General features: G+C 36.6%; 3 protein-coding genes across 3 annotated transcripts in view; 2 read left to right on the plus strand and 1 right to left on the minus strand.

Moving 5' to 3' along the window:
* Positions 1–4: 4 nt before the first annotated feature.
* LOC107733904 (signal recognition particle 54 kDa protein-like) lies at positions 5–5,258 on the plus strand. The gene is made up of 17 exons (XM_016545752.1): positions 5–104; positions 479–595; positions 744–845; positions 935–1,026; positions 1,138–1,222; positions 1,420–1,524; positions 1,899–1,965; positions 2,058–2,115; positions 2,212–2,362; positions 2,482–2,630; positions 2,710–2,810; positions 3,395–3,481; positions 3,599–3,672; positions 3,770–3,878; positions 4,008–4,178; positions 4,270–4,365; positions 4,598–5,258. Exons 3-17 carry the CDS (start codon positions 768–770, stop codon positions 4,687–4,689), a joined length of 1,515 nt encoding a protein of 504 aa, XP_016401238.1. The 5' UTR covers positions 5–104; positions 479–595; positions 744–767; the 3' UTR covers positions 4,690–5,258.
* A 648-nt stretch (positions 5,259–5,906) lies between these two features.
* The window catches only part of LOC107734238 (protein transport protein Sec23A-like), a 28,137-nt gene continuing 17,803 nt past the window's right edge, over positions 5,907–16,240 (plus strand). The window contains exons 1-12 of the mRNA XM_016546148.1: positions 5,907–5,987; positions 7,329–7,564; positions 7,731–7,788; positions 8,776–8,862; positions 9,068–9,304; positions 9,404–9,483; positions 11,128–11,272; positions 11,842–12,000; positions 12,532–12,647; positions 12,957–13,080; positions 13,197–13,277; positions 13,387–13,476. Coding sequence (XP_016401634.1) covers positions 7,344–7,564; positions 7,731–7,788; positions 8,776–8,862; positions 9,068–9,304; positions 9,404–9,483; positions 11,128–11,272; positions 11,842–12,000; positions 12,532–12,647; positions 12,957–13,080; positions 13,197–13,277; positions 13,387–13,476 — 1,398 coding nt within the window. The 5' untranslated portion in view covers positions 5,907–5,987; positions 7,329–7,343. The remainder of the gene's footprint in view (positions 5,988–7,328; positions 7,565–7,730; positions 7,789–8,775; positions 8,863–9,067; positions 9,305–9,403; positions 9,484–11,127; positions 11,273–11,841; positions 12,001–12,531; positions 12,648–12,956; positions 13,081–13,196; positions 13,278–13,386; positions 13,477–16,240) is intronic.
* The window catches only part of LOC107733924 (melanopsin-like), a 4,779-nt gene continuing 4,094 nt past the window's right edge, over positions 15,556–16,240 (minus strand). Inside the window, exon 3 of the mRNA XM_016545779.1 lies at positions 15,556–15,751. Coding sequence (XP_016401265.1) covers positions 15,556–15,751 — 196 coding nt within the window. The remainder of the gene's footprint in view (positions 15,752–16,240) is intronic.

Here is a 16,240-nt window from a genome sequence, read left to right on the forward strand (position 1 = left end):
CTCTTATTTTACACGGAAGTAAAGTCACGTCACGGGATGTTGGGGGTTAGATGACGTCTGTAGTCGCTGTTCCACTCGCCGAGAAGCAGCTGCTGCGAGTTTAGGTAAGTAATATTTAATCGAAACGTATGTCTTTATATTAATAATTTGGATACTGAACATCTTAATTTGACATTGTTTTGATTTAAACATGATTTTAATCCTGTCTTTAATTAAATCGACAACGCTATTGCGTTTCACAACCGACGTCTGGCCTTATTTCAGTACAGAACTATAACGGAGTCAGTCTTAGAAAACATACAAATATATATTATATTATGATTTTATAATAGTTTAAATTACTCATGGGTGTGCCAACATTTATGTTTTGACATAGTAACGATCCATGTCTTAAATGATCCAGATTCATCCAGGTTGTACAGGACATGGCTGTTAATAACAGAACATACATTGTTTTGATTTGTGTTTGTTTGGTAAGGTTGAAAACATCATTGCTCTGGTTCCACTTGAGTCTCGAGGTTCAGAGTGAGCAGTGACAGGAGGATTGTTTTGGGGGGAAACCCCACCACATTGGAAAGTCTCATTCACCTATCAAGTAAGGAAGTCTTCATTACATCAATCACACTTTTAATGTCGTAATTGAGGTTCTACTCAGTGCTTCAATGACTGAAAGCTGGGTGTGTAGAAAATCTCTCTCTCTTTTAATTTTGGCTACCTGATGTAACCTTAATCCCCTGTTGCAGGTTGACAGCTCTTAAACCGCAAAAATGGTTTTAGCTGATCTGGGGAGGAAAATAACCTCAGCTTTGAGGTCTCTCAGCAATGCCACCATCATCAATGAAGAGGTGCAGTGAATATGATGCAATCGTAAAATCAGGCTTGTTAAGCATCGTGACCCATCATAAAATGTTATCTTATTTACAATCTTCCTTAGGTATTAAATGCTATGCTCAAGGAGGTCTGTGCTGCCCTACTGGAGGCTGATGTGAATATCAAGTTGGTAAAGCAGCTAAGAGAAAATGTCAAGTAAGTAACGAGTAATTTTTTTATTTGATTTATTTCTTTTTTGGCCATTTATATAGTAAATTCCCTGTTGTCTTTGTGTCTTTTTACTCTATAACTGCTCTGTAATCTCAGGGCAGCCATTGATCTGGAGGAAATGGCTTCTGGCCTAAACAAGAGAAGAATGATCCAGCATGCTGTTTTCAAGGAACTTGTCAAGGTAAATGATAGTTTGCTATTTATGTCTGATAAATATTGGTTTTCACTTTGTTCCTCAGGGAGTCTTGTACTTGTTTACACCCTGTAGCTCAGGAGCTTTCATTATAAAATAGAGAAACTACATTAAACTAAATGGAATTGACTGCCCGATGATAGAAATGTATTCTAGAAGATAAATACAGAGTGTTTTTATTGCAGCTGGTGGATCCTGGAGTGAAAGCTTGGACTCCCACGAAGGGAAAGAACAATGTTATCATGTTTGTTGGTCTGCAGGGCAGTGGGAAAACCACAACATGTTCTAAGGTGAGCAGTTCTTGGGTATTTGCCCTGAGATTTTAGATTATGGACCTGTTTTTATGCAGCTAATCATAAAAGCAAGAAAGTTTGGAGGAAAAAAACTAAGTTGAAATGAGAAAATTGTGACAATCTCTCTTCTATATGCAATCCTGTATACATTATATTCAGTTAATAATGTATTTATAACTTACCGTCAATTCTGCTTTTACGCCGTGTGATACTATTGTCTGTATTTTTTGTCCGTATTTACTGTCGTCTTTTACTTCTGACTGTCTATTACATGTCTCTCTGTTGTTTCCTGAAGAAACTGTGTTTGTTTTTTGTCTACTTCCATTTGATGTGCTAGAAGAAGTTGACTTTGACTTTGTTCTTTTTTTTAGTTGGCATACTACTTCCAAAGAAAAGGATGGAAGACATGTTTGATTTGCGCTGACACATTCAGAGCAGGTATTCTGACTCTATCTTTACATGTATTTGCACAGTAATGCTTTCTGCACATCTGGGGAAAAAAAGTCAAATTGTTTTGTTTGTTTATAAAGGTGCCTTTGACCAACTCAAGCAAAATGCAACAAAAGCCAGAATACCCTTTTATGGGAGGTAATAAAAGTGTTATTTTATGCACCACACTGGTACTATTGTATTTCATCTGCTCACCAAACCTAATCATCGATTCATGTTGGTGTGTATTAACAGTTACACAGAAATGGATCCAGTGATCATAGCTTCAGAGGGTGTGGAAAAATTCAAGACAGAAAACTTTGAAATAATCATTGTGGACACTAGCGGTAGACATAAACAGGAAGACTCACTTTTTGAAGAAATGCTTCAGGTGTCAAATGCTGTGGTAAGTGAAAGACTTCCTCTGTTTTGATTAAAAATCAAACAGCAATATATAGTAAAACATAAATGTTATAATTGATGTAAAGCCTGTTGCTTTATGGCTTTTATTGTCTGTTCCCACAGCAACCTGACAACATAGTGTACGTGATGGACGCCTCCATTGGTCAGGCTTGTGAGGCTCAGGCTAAGGCCTTCAAAGAGAAGGTAGATGTGGCTTCTGTTATTGTCACCAAACTGGATGGCCATGCCAAGGGTGGTGGTGCGCTCAGTGCGTAAGTACAAACTTTTATATGTTTTGCTTTCAGCACTCAAGTAAGTAAATGCAGGAGTTGACGTAATTTATGTTTACAGTGTGGCGGCCACAAAGAGTCCCATCATTTTTATCGGCACAGGCGAGCACATCGATGACTTAGAGCCTTTCAAGACTCAACCCTTCATAAGCAAACTGCTTGGTAAGGTTTGAATATACTGCTGAGCTGCTGTTTAGTTAAAGGAATAGTTCACCAAAAAATGAAAAATTCCTTAAAATGTGCATATCCTTAGGCCATCGAAGATGTAGATGAGTTTGTTTCCTGATCAGAACAGACTTGCTCACCAACGGATCCTTTGCAGTGAATGGGTGCCGTCAGAATGAGAGTCCAAACAGCTGATAAAAACATCACAATAAACCACAAGCAATCCACGCAACCCCAGTCCATCAGTTAACACCTTGTGAAGCAAAAAGATGCATGTTTGTAAGAAATAAATCCAACAAGTCATTAATTGATGGACTGGAGTCGTGTGAGTTATTTGTAGATTATTGTGATGTTTTTATAAGCTGTTTGGACACTCATTCTGACGGCACCCATTCACTGCAGAGGATCCATTTGTGAGCTAGTGACGTAATGCTAAATTTCTTCAAATCTGTTCCAATTAAGAAACAAACTCTTCATCTTGGATGGCCTTGAAGGTGAGTAAATTTTCAATTAATTTTCATGATTGTTAATTGGATGTTAGAACTGTGTTATTTATGTTGCAATTCTTATTTTTACTCTAGGTATGGGAGATATTGAGGGACTGATCGATAAAGTGAATGAACTAAAGCTTGATGACAATGAGGAGCTAATAGACAAGCTCAAACATGGTAACTAGAACATTGTTTGTATAAAAATGTGTACTTTTGTGTGCTCGGTGTTTTTACACTACAAAAATATATTTTCCAGTGCTTTTCACCAACAGATATGACGTTTCTCTCTCTTAGGTCAGTTTACACTCAGGGACATGTATGAACAGTTTCAGAACATCATGAAGATGGGACCTTTTGGTCAGATCATGGTAATGACAACTTTTACTGAAAGGATATTTAATTATGGTTATCCACTGAGTGGTTCTTTTCTTAAAATTTCTGGGGGTGGGTTTTGTATGTCTTCAGGGCATGATCCCAGGCTTTGGAACAGATTTCATGAGCAAAGGAAACGAGCAGGAGTCTATGGCCAGATTAAAGAAACTCATGACAATAATGGATAGTATGAATGACCAGGGTATGTGCTTTTTTTTTTTAATACTGGTTAAAAACAGAATAATGCGCAGACTTCTCTAAATTGGACATTTTAGGCATAGATTTGAACTAGAACGATTTAGTTAACATATATTGTTGTTTTTCATCTCAGAACTTGACAACAAAGATGGTGCCAAGCTCTTCAGTAAACAGCCTAACCGCATCCAGCGAGTGGCCCGGGGATCTGGAGTGGCTACCAGGGATGTACAAGAGTTACTCACACAGTACACAAAGTTCGCCCAGATGGTCAAGAAGATGGGGGGCATTAAAGGCTTATTTAAAGGTTGAGTGATTTGAACTTGATGCATTCAAAATGTGTTAGTTTCATGATGCATTTAAAATCAGTGACTCATGGTATCATTATTTTAATAAAGGAGGGGACATGTCCAAGAACGTCAACCCATCACAGATGGCGAAACTGAACCAGCAGATGGCTAAAATGATGGATCCCAGAGTGCTTCACCACATGGGTATGAGCTCCCTTTTCACCCTAAAATGCTTTATTTCTACTAGACCATGGGCAGCAGTATTTGATTTATCTTCACTATACAAGTGGCAGTTATTGTATGCAAGAATCTATTTGAAATGACCAAAATTGCATTTTTAAATGTCACATGTCACTGTGATACATGTGAGGATCAGTGAATATAGATGATGGTTGTAAAAGCCTTACTTAAAGACATTTATCTTTGTTTCTTTAAGGTGGCATGGCTGGACTGCAGTCCATGATGAGGCAGTTTCAGCAGGGAGCTGCTGGCAACATGAAAGGCATGATGGGATTTAACAACATGTGAACCTCTGAACCTGCAAACAGTGGATGCAAAAGAGTTTGATGGTTTTAGCAACCAAAACCTGGGCGGATGAAGATGGTTTGATGGTTTTGTCTTGCCACAAGTAATTTAATTCTTTAAATGGTGTAAAACAATAAACAGGCTCATTTACATGTAAAGCCCAGTGTTTCTGGAGAAGGACTGATAATGGGGACTGCTAGAAGAAATTTTGCTTCCTGAGATCAAGTCCAGCAATGTCTTGTGATGTCAGAGTCATCAGTTTGGCAAATATACACACTGACATCTGAGTGCTTCACAATATTGTCAGACTTACTAACAACTGACCACTTTCACTATCTCTAAACTGGATTAAGGGTAAAGGTTATATGATTTTACATAGTAATTGCTATGACCATCTTCATAGCATAAGATATTCATAAGTAGCAATCATGGTTTATTGTATAATTAAATATAATTTCTTGACTTACCATAGAAAAGCTTTGGCTTTGTATCAGAGATGAACACAGTAGTTGCAAAAGAGTATGTGACAATATTTTGTCAGTTATAATAAAATTTATATGGCAACATTTTAACTGAATTTTAATTGTCTTTTTATTCTTTTTCATTTGATTATACTGAAATTGTCATCAAATATTTAATTTGTTCCCTTTTTACACAGACTGACCATAGTACTTGTAATGTTTATTATTGTTTATGTTTATTATTGTATCTCTGGTCAAATAATTGTAAATACCTAAAACAATCTGTTCTTTTAAATCGTAAATTATTGCCTTTAAGCTTAGCAACCAATGAGTGAAAATATAATTGTTCGCATCAAGTTTTGAATTACTTATAAAACTAATGAAAGACATAATAAAAGTTACCTAAAATTATACTTTTTTTGTTTTAATACTTAAATTTTATTAATTACATTTATAATTTAATGCATTTATTAATCCAATTAATTGAAGTGGGACTTTTTTGTCTAATATGATGTATATAAACATTTTCATATTTAACATTTAAAATAATAAAAAATCAATAAAACAATGCTATAATTAAAGTTTAATCATTTTAGGGGGAATTAACTTAATTTCCCTTAATATAATTTATAAAATTATATATAATTTTTAATATTTAAAATGATAAAAGATTAAGGTCTCAAAGATAAAGTGTATAATACAACTCTTCAAATGCATTTTGAAATAAGTCTCGGGCTCTTGACGTGGCACCGACTCCATGTTGAACTGCTACGTCATCAGCTCGCGAGCTCGCTGTCACTGACTGAGAGTCTCCGTGGAGACGCTAAATCAAGGCTCCAGGTACGTCAGAACACTTACTCTTCACAAATAGATGATGGTATATATTACGCTAATGATTCTATTATTAATGGTGATTAATGTGAAGCCTTAGATGAACTGTAGTGCGAGAAATTGCGGGTTTAAAGGGCATTTAGCTTGAACTCAGTGTTGACTGGAAGCATCATGTGTAAGTTACGTTACATCAGCAGGCAGGTCATCGCAGGGGCTGTTTACTGAAATGTTTGATCGGACCAGATCTTTAGAAAGTAGTTGTGCTCTCAAGTTGTCTTCATGTTGATGTAAGCTGATATCTATTTCCTAAGCTACCGGACTAACGTTAGCTTTCTGTGGCTAATTTGGAAGGGTGGGCTGACGCCCCCAGTGGATCCTTGTAGTTCAAGTAAACTAAAAAACTAAAACTTAACTTGTTCACCAAAGTGCGATTTGTCTATATAACTGACTGCATAACCACAGTTTTATGTTTTTTTTTTTCTTTGCGAGAAGTAAATGAATTACCCTAACATTTGTTATGAGCTAATGTTGGAATATTCACTTATTTGAAAATTGGGCAGATTGTTGCCTTGCTTACTTATTTTGTATCTTAATATTTCCCCAAAAGTGTTGTAATTGACACACTTGATCGTTTTTAATACGTCTCTTACTTCATTGGTTTGTGTTCTTCTCATCTGCACATGTGGCATTTTTGGTGTTCATCTGTAGCTAATGGAGTTTTCAAACTGGCGAGAAAGTTCAGAAAAATGCATTGCATAATAATAATAATAATAATAATAATAAGCGTAATAAAATAATCAATTCTGTGAAAAAAAAAACACTTTAAAGTCAGTATGAAAGCATTTTTGGCATGACATAATTGAGCACATACTGCTTATACTTTGCAGAGGGGGGAAAAATAAAATAAAGGTAGATAAAATAAGCACAAATATTAATAAATAAATAAGGAAGCAAAGAAAAATTATGCAATATTTTATATGTTTAAATACATTTGTATTTTTCAGTATACTGTAATTGTCTTTTTAAAAGAACATGTATAGCTGCCTTTATATTTTAGGAAAGTGGTCTGTGGCATCAAAAAGTTTGAAAACCCCTAGTATATGATTCAAAACCTAGTGAGTGGCCTACCTAGACAGCATTTAGCATCAAAGATGCTTTCTGAACTTGTATCTCTTATCTCATTTCAGCTTTTGTTGATGATGTGTGATTTGACATTATAGTTTGCCCTGTGTCCAAAGACTAACGATAAATCCGACTGTAATATACACACAGATCAGATTGCATGTCTTATTTGAATATATCACAGCATATATTTCTCTCTCTTATCTATTAACCTTGTAAAACTGGTAGATTCCAGAGGGTGTTATGGCGACTTTCCAGGAGTTCATCCAGCAGAATGAGGACCGCGATGGCGTCCGTTTCAGTTGGAACGTTTGGCCGTCCAGTCGTCTGGAAGCCACGCGTATGGTGGTTCCGGTGGCTTCCCTGTTCACCCCGCTGAAGGAGCGGCCGGATCTTCCCCCGATTCAGTACGAGCCAGTTCTGTGCAGCCGGGCCACGTGTCGAGCTGTGCTCAATCCTCTGTGGTAAGTCTGTTAAGTCAGAGCAGACAGCATAATGAGTTCACAGATGGAGAATCTACTTCTTATCCATTGCAGTAATTTCCAAATAAACACATTTATTATGAAAGCTGGATACATTACTTGTGATGCCCTAATATTATTATGCTTCTGTTTTTTTCTTTTTTCGCAGTCAAGTGGATTACAGAGCAAAACTCTGGGCTTGCAACTTCTGTTATCAGAGAAACCAGGTAAAGTCATTGCAGTTTTGAAAAGTGTAGAGCTGCAACTAAGAATTATCTTGATAATGAATGAATCCGTAGATTATTTCCTCGATTAATTGGATGAAAAATCCACAAATCATAAAAATCATAATTTTTATTAAAAGATAAAGTAATTCTGATCAGTTATTCGCAAAACTGTCATTCCACATCCTCAAAACAATGTGCAGTTTTGTGGAAATAATTATACTGAATGTACGGTATGTATGTACACTAGGCTCAAAATTAAACATTATGTGCAAAAAAGGGGTTACATTTAAACAGATTGTTTACCATTTGAAATTAGAAGTTTAAAACAAAAAATTTAAAATGATAATAAAGAAAAAAAAAACACAAGGTAGGAGGAATGCACATTCCCTCATGTGAACATATTATATTTATACTACATTACAGTAGTCCCTTTACTGTTTCTGCTGTCTTGAAAAATACAATTACATCTGAAATTGTAAACTTACATTTAATATCTAACAAGAAATATTTTTAGTCAAATGTATATTTTAGAATTATGGCACTCTGTCTGTTTGATGTGCATATGCGTGTTGATGCTCATTCACTGAAGTGTGTGAAGTGTGTGACAGAGACTCACTTGCTGTTAGGGCGAGACTTTATGCAAAAATGGAAATTCCTGCTTGACAGATAAGGATAAAACTGTAAAATGTAAGTTATTATAAGCTGAGGAAAAAGACATTCCAAATGCATTAAACAGCACACACATCTGCCAGAGTGCCTGACAGGCCAAACAAATGTAAAATATATGCAGAAATATATATAGAAATTCATTATTCACTACTGTAAAGTGATGTTTTGTATGCAGAGTGCACAGATGCCATTAATCGATAATCATATTTGTTGATGATTATTTTCTTAGTGATTTTATCGGTTAGTGGTTGCAGCCCAAGAAAAGTGCATTGCATTTTTTAAAGTGTTAATTAATTAATGACACTTGTCCTGCCATAGTTCCCGCCAACTTACGCTGGAATATCGGAGGTCAACCAACCTGCTGAGCTTCTTCCACAGTTCTCCACTATTGAATATGTTGTCCAGGTAAACCTTTTAATTAACCACCTTTCATTGCCATATAAATACTAAACACTAGAACTAAATATGTATACTTTGTGCAAAATGAACACTTACCGTGTAGCAGTCGTGCAATAAAATAATTACTGATCTGTTACATGGATTGAGATGAAGATCACTTGAAATTCATGAATAGTAACTTTCACTCGTTGGTTCTATTTATTTTCTGTAGCGTGGTCCACAGATGCCCCTGAACTTCCTGTATGTGGTGGACACATGCATGGAAGATGATGATCTGCAGGCACTGAAGGAGTCGCTTCAGATGTCCCTCAGCCTGCTGCCTCCCACTGCTCTGGTGGGCCTCATTACGTTTGGACGCATGGTCCAGGTTCACGAGCTGGGCTGTGAGGGCATCTCTAAGAGCTACGTCTTCAGGGGCACAAAAGACCTCAGTGCTAAGCAGCTTCAGGTGATTTAAGATAATTTAGGATACAGGTGTTTGACTAAACTAATCAGCACAAATGTCTCTTAATATAAAATATTTTAATTGGATAAATCTTGTGTACAGGAGATGCTTGGGTTAACTAAACCAGCTGCAGCACAGGCAGGCCGAGGGCCACAACAGCCTCAGGTTCCTCCTTCAAACAGGTGAGCTAAATGTGTTTTTATAGCTGCTTTGCAAATTTAAATCTTCGGACTATATAAAGAATAATTTGCGTAATCAAATTGATGCTTTTAAGAATCTTGATAGCTGTTCAACTTCTGATATTTTTAATCAATCTCTGGAGATGTCTTGTCAAGTCAGCTTTATTTATATAGTGCTTTATAAATTATAGATTGTATCAAAGCAGCTTCAGAGTGATAAACAGTGATAACAGAATCAATGATGCAAACTTTATCAAATATGAGACAAATTCAAATTCTGCTGTAAACCAGCTCTAGTGTCAGCTCAAGTCAGTTCAGTGTTGAATCAGTTCAGTTTAAAGGTGCCATAGAATGGAAAACTGTATTTACCTTGGCATAGTTGAATAATAACAGTTCTGTACATGGAAATGACATACCGTGAGCCTCAAACACCATTGTTTCCTCCTTCTTATGTAAATCTCGTGCATGCAAAAGACCACTGAAAAATAGGCGAATCAGAACATAACACCGACTGTCACGGAAAACAACGCGCGTTCTAATAAAATAACGAGAGCCACTAAAGGGACATGGTTAGCTGCTTGCTAGTGGTAGCCTGTTACATTACAGTACATAAGATTTCACTTACCACATAAACAGAGTAAGGAGAGATGACTGAGGATGATGGCGAATGATTTACAGATCCTGAGCACCACTGACAAGCATCTGATCTTGTAAAATGTGTGGTAAGTACTGCCGCTGTAGTTTACATAGAGCACGTGCGATCGCAAATCGCGAAAGTGAAAGTAAAAAGCGATTCGAAAGCAGTTTCAATGCCCCGCATATTAATAGCGGCTTCCTGATGCCGGCATTTTATATACAGTATAATTACCCAACGATATAACCGCGAGAGACAGTATTGAAATATATATATATATTTTCCCTGTGTTTCCTTCCTGCTGTGTGAGCTACTGAAATGAGCCGCACTGTGAAACAGCCAATCAGAGCAGAGCTCAACATTATTATTCATGACCCTTCCAAATAAGGTAAAAACAGACCATTTCATTCTAGGGACAAATCCTAGGGTTGTAAATGGACATGTAAACCCATTTCTGGAGATTTTTTGCCCTTACCTAAGCCACATACCTTCTATGTAGATATCAGAGAACAATTTAAAATATTGTATCAATGCATTCTATGGCACCTTTAATAACTATGTAAAATTCATCAATTATAAAACAAGTTTTATTCAGCTATAAACAGCTCTGAAGAAGACAACACTGTCGTTATTCAGCTCAAGTTCAATGTTGATTCAATTCAGCCTAATAACAGTGTCGAAGTTGCAAAATCCATCCATTATGAAACAAATTCAATTCAGCTATAAAGCGTCTCTACAGAAGACAATAGTGTCGTCATCCAGCACAATTCAGTTCAAGATTTGTTCTCATCCGATAGTATCAGTGCAGTCAAATTGATAATATTACTGAACATTAAGTGTCTTTTAAACCCCAACTAGCAAGCCAAAGGCAACAGTGACAAGCAACCCAAACTCCATCAGTTGATAGTAGTGGGGGAAAAAACCTTGGGGAAACCAGGCTCAGTCGTGGGACCAGTTGAACAAACCGATATGAATGAAGACTTATGGTAGTCACTGATTATATATGTGCTCAGGTTTCTGCAGCCAGTACAGAAGATAGATATGAATCTGACAGATTTGCTGGGAGAGCTGCAGAGAGACCCCTGGCCTGTGACTCAAGGAAAACGACCACTGAGATCACTCGGAGTGGCTCTTTCCATTGCTGTTGGTCTGTTAGAGGTGACTGTCATGATTTATGTTATTATCTTCAATGGTCTGCTGTGATGACCGTTTTGCTACCAGCTGCAGTTACTAAATTATAAGTTTACAATACCAGTTTGGACACGCCTTCTCATTCTTTATTATTACTATTTTCCTCACTTTAGACTAATAATAAAGGCATTCAATCTATGAAGTAACACAAAAAGAAGAATGGGAATTAGATTGTGATCAAAAAGTATAGCTTCTTCGATGTAGTTTTGCACACTTTGGATGTGCTCAAAAACTCAACATCTTGAAGTGCATCCTGGGATGCTTTTTAAACTGCACTGAAGAAGTTTCCAATGTGTACTGGATATTCATTGACAGCTTTTTATTCACTATACTGCTCAAAAATACATATTTTGTAATGAAAGAGTTTTCTAAAACATTCATGTCCGCACAGGTTATAATATAATTGGTTATAAAGCATTTAAGATGAAGTCTTTAATTCAAAAGGTTTTTAAGATCATAAAATGCATAAATTCATTAAAGTGTGTCCAAAGCTTTGTGCTTGTTATTGATGCCCTCCATTTCCTTCCCTCTTGTAGTGCACTTTCCCTAACACTGGTGCTCGCATCATGGCGTTCATCGGTGGGCCCGCCACTCAGGGTCCGGGTATGGTGGTAGGAGATGAACTGAAAACGCCTATTAGATCCTGGCACGACATCGAGAAAGACAATGCCAAGTTCATGAAGAAAGCCACTAAAGTGAGTCTTCCCGTATTTGTTGTCTGTATGATTGGCTTGGTAGAAGCCAATGATTGATACCAGTGATTTCATAAAGATGGAGTATCTTGAAGTGACTGTACTAGTTGAGTGATGGGTCACAGAGGTGCATTGGAAAGTTCACAATTGAACTGACCTTTTGCGTTTTCAACTATTTGAAAATTCAGAGCAGAACACAGTAATATTGGAGTGTTATTTTCTGGAAAAACAACTGCATATTTTTTTTATTCATACAGCATTACGTGTGAAAACCAGCGATCAGCTGGTCCGTAAAAGCTGATTATCCTAATTCTTACCACGTTTGAGTTTACATCTACATTTATGCATTTGACCACATGTTTAGGCAAGTGCATTCAAGGTAGACATTTTATTAGATCTTGCTTACCCTGGGAATCGAACCCATGACCTTGGCGTTGATAATGCCATGCACTACTATCTGAGCTATTCCTATTCTGTTTGAAGTTTGAATGTTGTTTCTGTACACATTTAAAATTGTACTTCATTCCCTTGTAGCACTATGAAGCCTTGGCCAACCGTGCTGCTGCCAATGGACACATCATTGATATTTATGCATGCGCTCTGGATCAGACAGGATTACTGGAAATGAAGTGCTGCACCAACCATACAGGGTAAGTGATTCAAAAAAGGTTTTCAATTTTCTTTTTAAGTTGTGTTTCAGCATGCTGACAGTGCATGTTTAGAGATTTGAGGGGACTCTGGTGCATATTAAAACATGTTGAGAGTCAGGAAACATAAATCTAGACATATTTCTATCCCCAATATTTTTAGTATGAGCAAACACTTTTTCAGAAATGTGTGAAACTCTCTTCCTTTGCTATTATGGTGTTTTAATAAAGGATTTTTGTCCTGATTGTAAACTTGCCTTGTATTTAGACTGTCTTCAACAGTATATCTTTCTGCTTTTGTGTAAATGGCAGGGGTTATATGGTCATGGCAGACTCTTTCAACACATCCCTGTTCAAGCAAACTTTCCAGAGAGTTTTCACAAAGGACGAGCAGGGCTCCTTTAAGGTGGCATTTGCAGGGACTCTTGAGATTAAGGTGGCTTGCTTTTCTTTTTATATAATTGTTCTGTTGTCTTAACTGTTTTGATTCTTTCATTATTTAACTGTGCTATATGTGGGTTACCTTATAATCTTATTAAACTATTATTTCAGACTTCAAGAGAGATAAAGATTTCTGGAGCAATCGGCCCATGTGTCTCCCTGAACGCCAAAGGTCCCTGTGTGTCAGAAAACGTAAGTAGCTCATCTATCTTAAATCAAGTAGGTTATACATTTTCTCTTAGGTTCAGTGTTTTCCCTGGCAATGCAGAGAACATACATTCATTTTGACTTCTGCTTGTAGGAAATAGGAACTGGTGGCACAAGTCAGTGGAAGATTTGTGGACTGGATCCAAACACCACTCTTGCATTCTACTTTGAGGTCGTGAATCAGGTACATTAGAGTGAAATTTGTTGGATTTTCTTACAATAACCCTTAACATACATGTTTACAAGCTAATGTAGCATTGTGACGGATGGTTTTGGATTACCACGGAAAATCATTTTGACTTGTCTCTCAACTGACTTTTTTTTTTATTATTTAAAATGTTTATGTAAAATTGTGAAGCAAAAATTGCCTTCACAGTATTACAAAAGTCACAGATACTGTCTCTGTTGAACCTGGTGTCAGATTGCATGCAGGTTTCCATAAAATAATACTCAAGTAAGGTACAGATACTCAAAAAGTGTACTTAAGTACAATACTCAAGTAAATGTACTTAGTTACTGTCCGCCTCTGCGGATGGTTTTGGATTACCACGGAAAATCATTTTGACTTGTCTCTCAACTGACTTTTTTTTTATTATTTAAAATGTTTATGTAAAATTGTGAAGCAAAATTGCCTTCACAGTATTACAAAAGTCACAGATACTGTCTCTGTTGAACCTGGTGTCAGATTGCATGCAGGTTTCCATCTTAAATACAGGTGGTCCACTAGAGGGCAGACTTTCTTCTTTTTTTTTCTTTTTCTTTTTTTTATGCATTTCCAATTTAAAGCATTACTTACCTGCAGTAGTTTCTAACCTTTTATATATCTTAGTGATTCTCAAAAGATAGAATTCTAAATAAATTATTCCAAATACTGGACAGTATATTGAGGAACATGACGTGAAATTTTTACAGAAAATAATTTGGAGTCACAGTTACTCATTTTATATTATGATCATTCTGAGTATGCATGGTTTTAAAGGAGTAGTTCACCCAAAAATGAAAATTTGCTGAAAATGTACTCACCCTCAAGCCATCCAAGATGCAGATGAACTTGTTTCTTCATCAGATTTGTACAAATTTAGCATTATATCATTTTCTCACAGTTGGATCCTTGGCAGTGAATGGGTGCCGTCAGAATGAGAGCCCAAACAGCTGATAAAAACATCACAAAAATCCAAAAGTAATCCACACAACTCCAGTACATCAGTAAACCTCTTGTGAAGTGAAAAGCTGTGTGTTTGTGAGAAATAAATACATTATTAAGATGTTTTAACTTTAAACCTTTATTTCTTGCCGAAATGTAAGTCCATAATCCATAACAACGCTTTCTCCAGGGGAAAAAGTCTTGACTAAAACATTTTGACTTGTGGATTATTGTGATGGTTTTTATCAGCTATTTGAACTCTAATTCTGACGGCACCCATTCACTGCAGAGGATCCATTGGTGAGCAAGTGATGTAATTATGTAAATTTCTCCAAAAAAACTTCTCTGATGAAGAAACAAACTCATCAATGTCCTGAGAGTGCAAATTTTTTTTCAAATTTTCATTTTTTGGGGGGGGGGGTGAAATATTCCTATAATGATTGCTGGCTTACATGTCACAGTTACTTTTCAGTGAATATTCATTTATGAGGTTGGTGTGAGTAAAGCCCCGTTCAGACCAAGAACGATAACTATAAAGATAACGATAAAGATATAGTTCTAAAAATCGTTCTCATGGACGCTAATATCATTATCTTTATAGTTATCATTCTTGGTGTGAACGGGGTTTAAGAAATGGTAAAAAAAAAAAAAACATATTTACGTAGCCAGTAAAATGTGTCAGTTCAGATTGCACCATCAAAATAATACAAATAATACATAAAACAGTCAAAGTCAGTCATGGATGCAGTTTCTGAAAGCAACTGAACTATGATTTTAGAGACAGGTTTTATTTCACAATCACATTGCATTGTCCTTTGAGCATTCATTTAGAAAAAAAGTGAATCACTGTTTCTGTCACAAGTCACAAAAGAAAACAATACATCTTTTCTGATGCAAAAATCCTTTTTTCTCTTCTTTTTTCAAGATTTGTTTACTGTAGAATATCGCACAAGGTTACTTCGTTCTGTATGAAGTCTGTTGACATCATAAGCAGTGAAATTGCTTCTGGTTAGCTCCGCCAACCCAGTGTCCTCTTGTGCTGGGGTGAAGCGATTCTGCAGATGCTTCCTTAAGTCATGATTATTTCTGCGCTATTCAAACCACCAGTGAGGGTCGCGCTCAAACTAGTGTGAGTTCCTGTTGGGGTTCGTTGTTTGTTTGTAGTGCCGGAGGTACTCTGGGGGCTGGCGAGGAGAAGCTGTTGCTCTCGCGGCGTGGCTGTATGGTCGTGCACTGGGAGAGGGAGTTTTTACGAGGATACTCAAACATCTGCCGGATTTTATTCAGGCTTTTGCGCAGCGCTGCTCTGTACCTCCTGAGAGATACAAACAAGGTCATGGTAAACCTCCCACATACTTGCAAGCTCTAAGAATCTAAATAACAACCACATATCAATACCATGATTCATAGCCACTACATGTTCTCTTTCTAGATGTGGCCCGAATTGGCCATTGAGTTTTTACCTCCACCTTCCTCTTCCAATCCGGTTTCACATTCAATTCCTGCCACATTTTATTCACAAAACATTATTGAACGTGACTGGGATTAATATGGGCTGCCACATCTGATAGTTAAAAGACCAGGAAAGTCTTAATCAACAATAAAAAAAAAGGTCATGTCTATCCATGATTACATTTCCCAAAGTAGAGAGCTTATTTTCAGGGAAAATGTGTTATGGATCTTCCTGGCTGATTCTATCTTCTATCTGTGTTATTAGGAATGGGCTGTATGACCTAAACCTTATATTTACAGTAATGTCTTACAGTAATTATATATGTGTGTGTGTGTGTATATATATATATAT

Source organism: Sinocyclocheilus rhinocerous, unplaced genomic scaffold (genome assembly GCF_001515625.1).
Source record: "Sinocyclocheilus rhinocerous isolate Xijiao unplaced genomic scaffold, SAMN03320098_v1.1 scaffold853, whole genome shotgun sequence".
In the NCBI taxonomy this organism is placed as follows: Eukaryota; Metazoa; Chordata; class Actinopteri; order Cypriniformes; family Cyprinidae; genus Sinocyclocheilus; species Sinocyclocheilus rhinocerous.

What these genes read in the sequence shown, in the direction of transcription:
- LOC107733904 (XM_016545752.1), top strand. Translation starts at nt 768, where the DNA reads ATGGTTTTAGCTGATCTGGGGAGGAAAATAACCTCAGCTTTGAGGTCT. An exon ending in GACCTTTTGGTCAGATCATG is followed by an intron (nt 3,673 to 3,769) that starts GTAATGACAACT and finishes GTATGTCTTCAG; the next exon opens with GGCATGATCCCAGGCTTTGG. An exon ending in CAGAGTGCTTCACCACATGG is followed by an intron (nt 4,366 to 4,597) that starts GTATGAGCTCCC and finishes TGTTTCTTTAAG; the next exon opens with GTGGCATGGCTGGACTGCAG.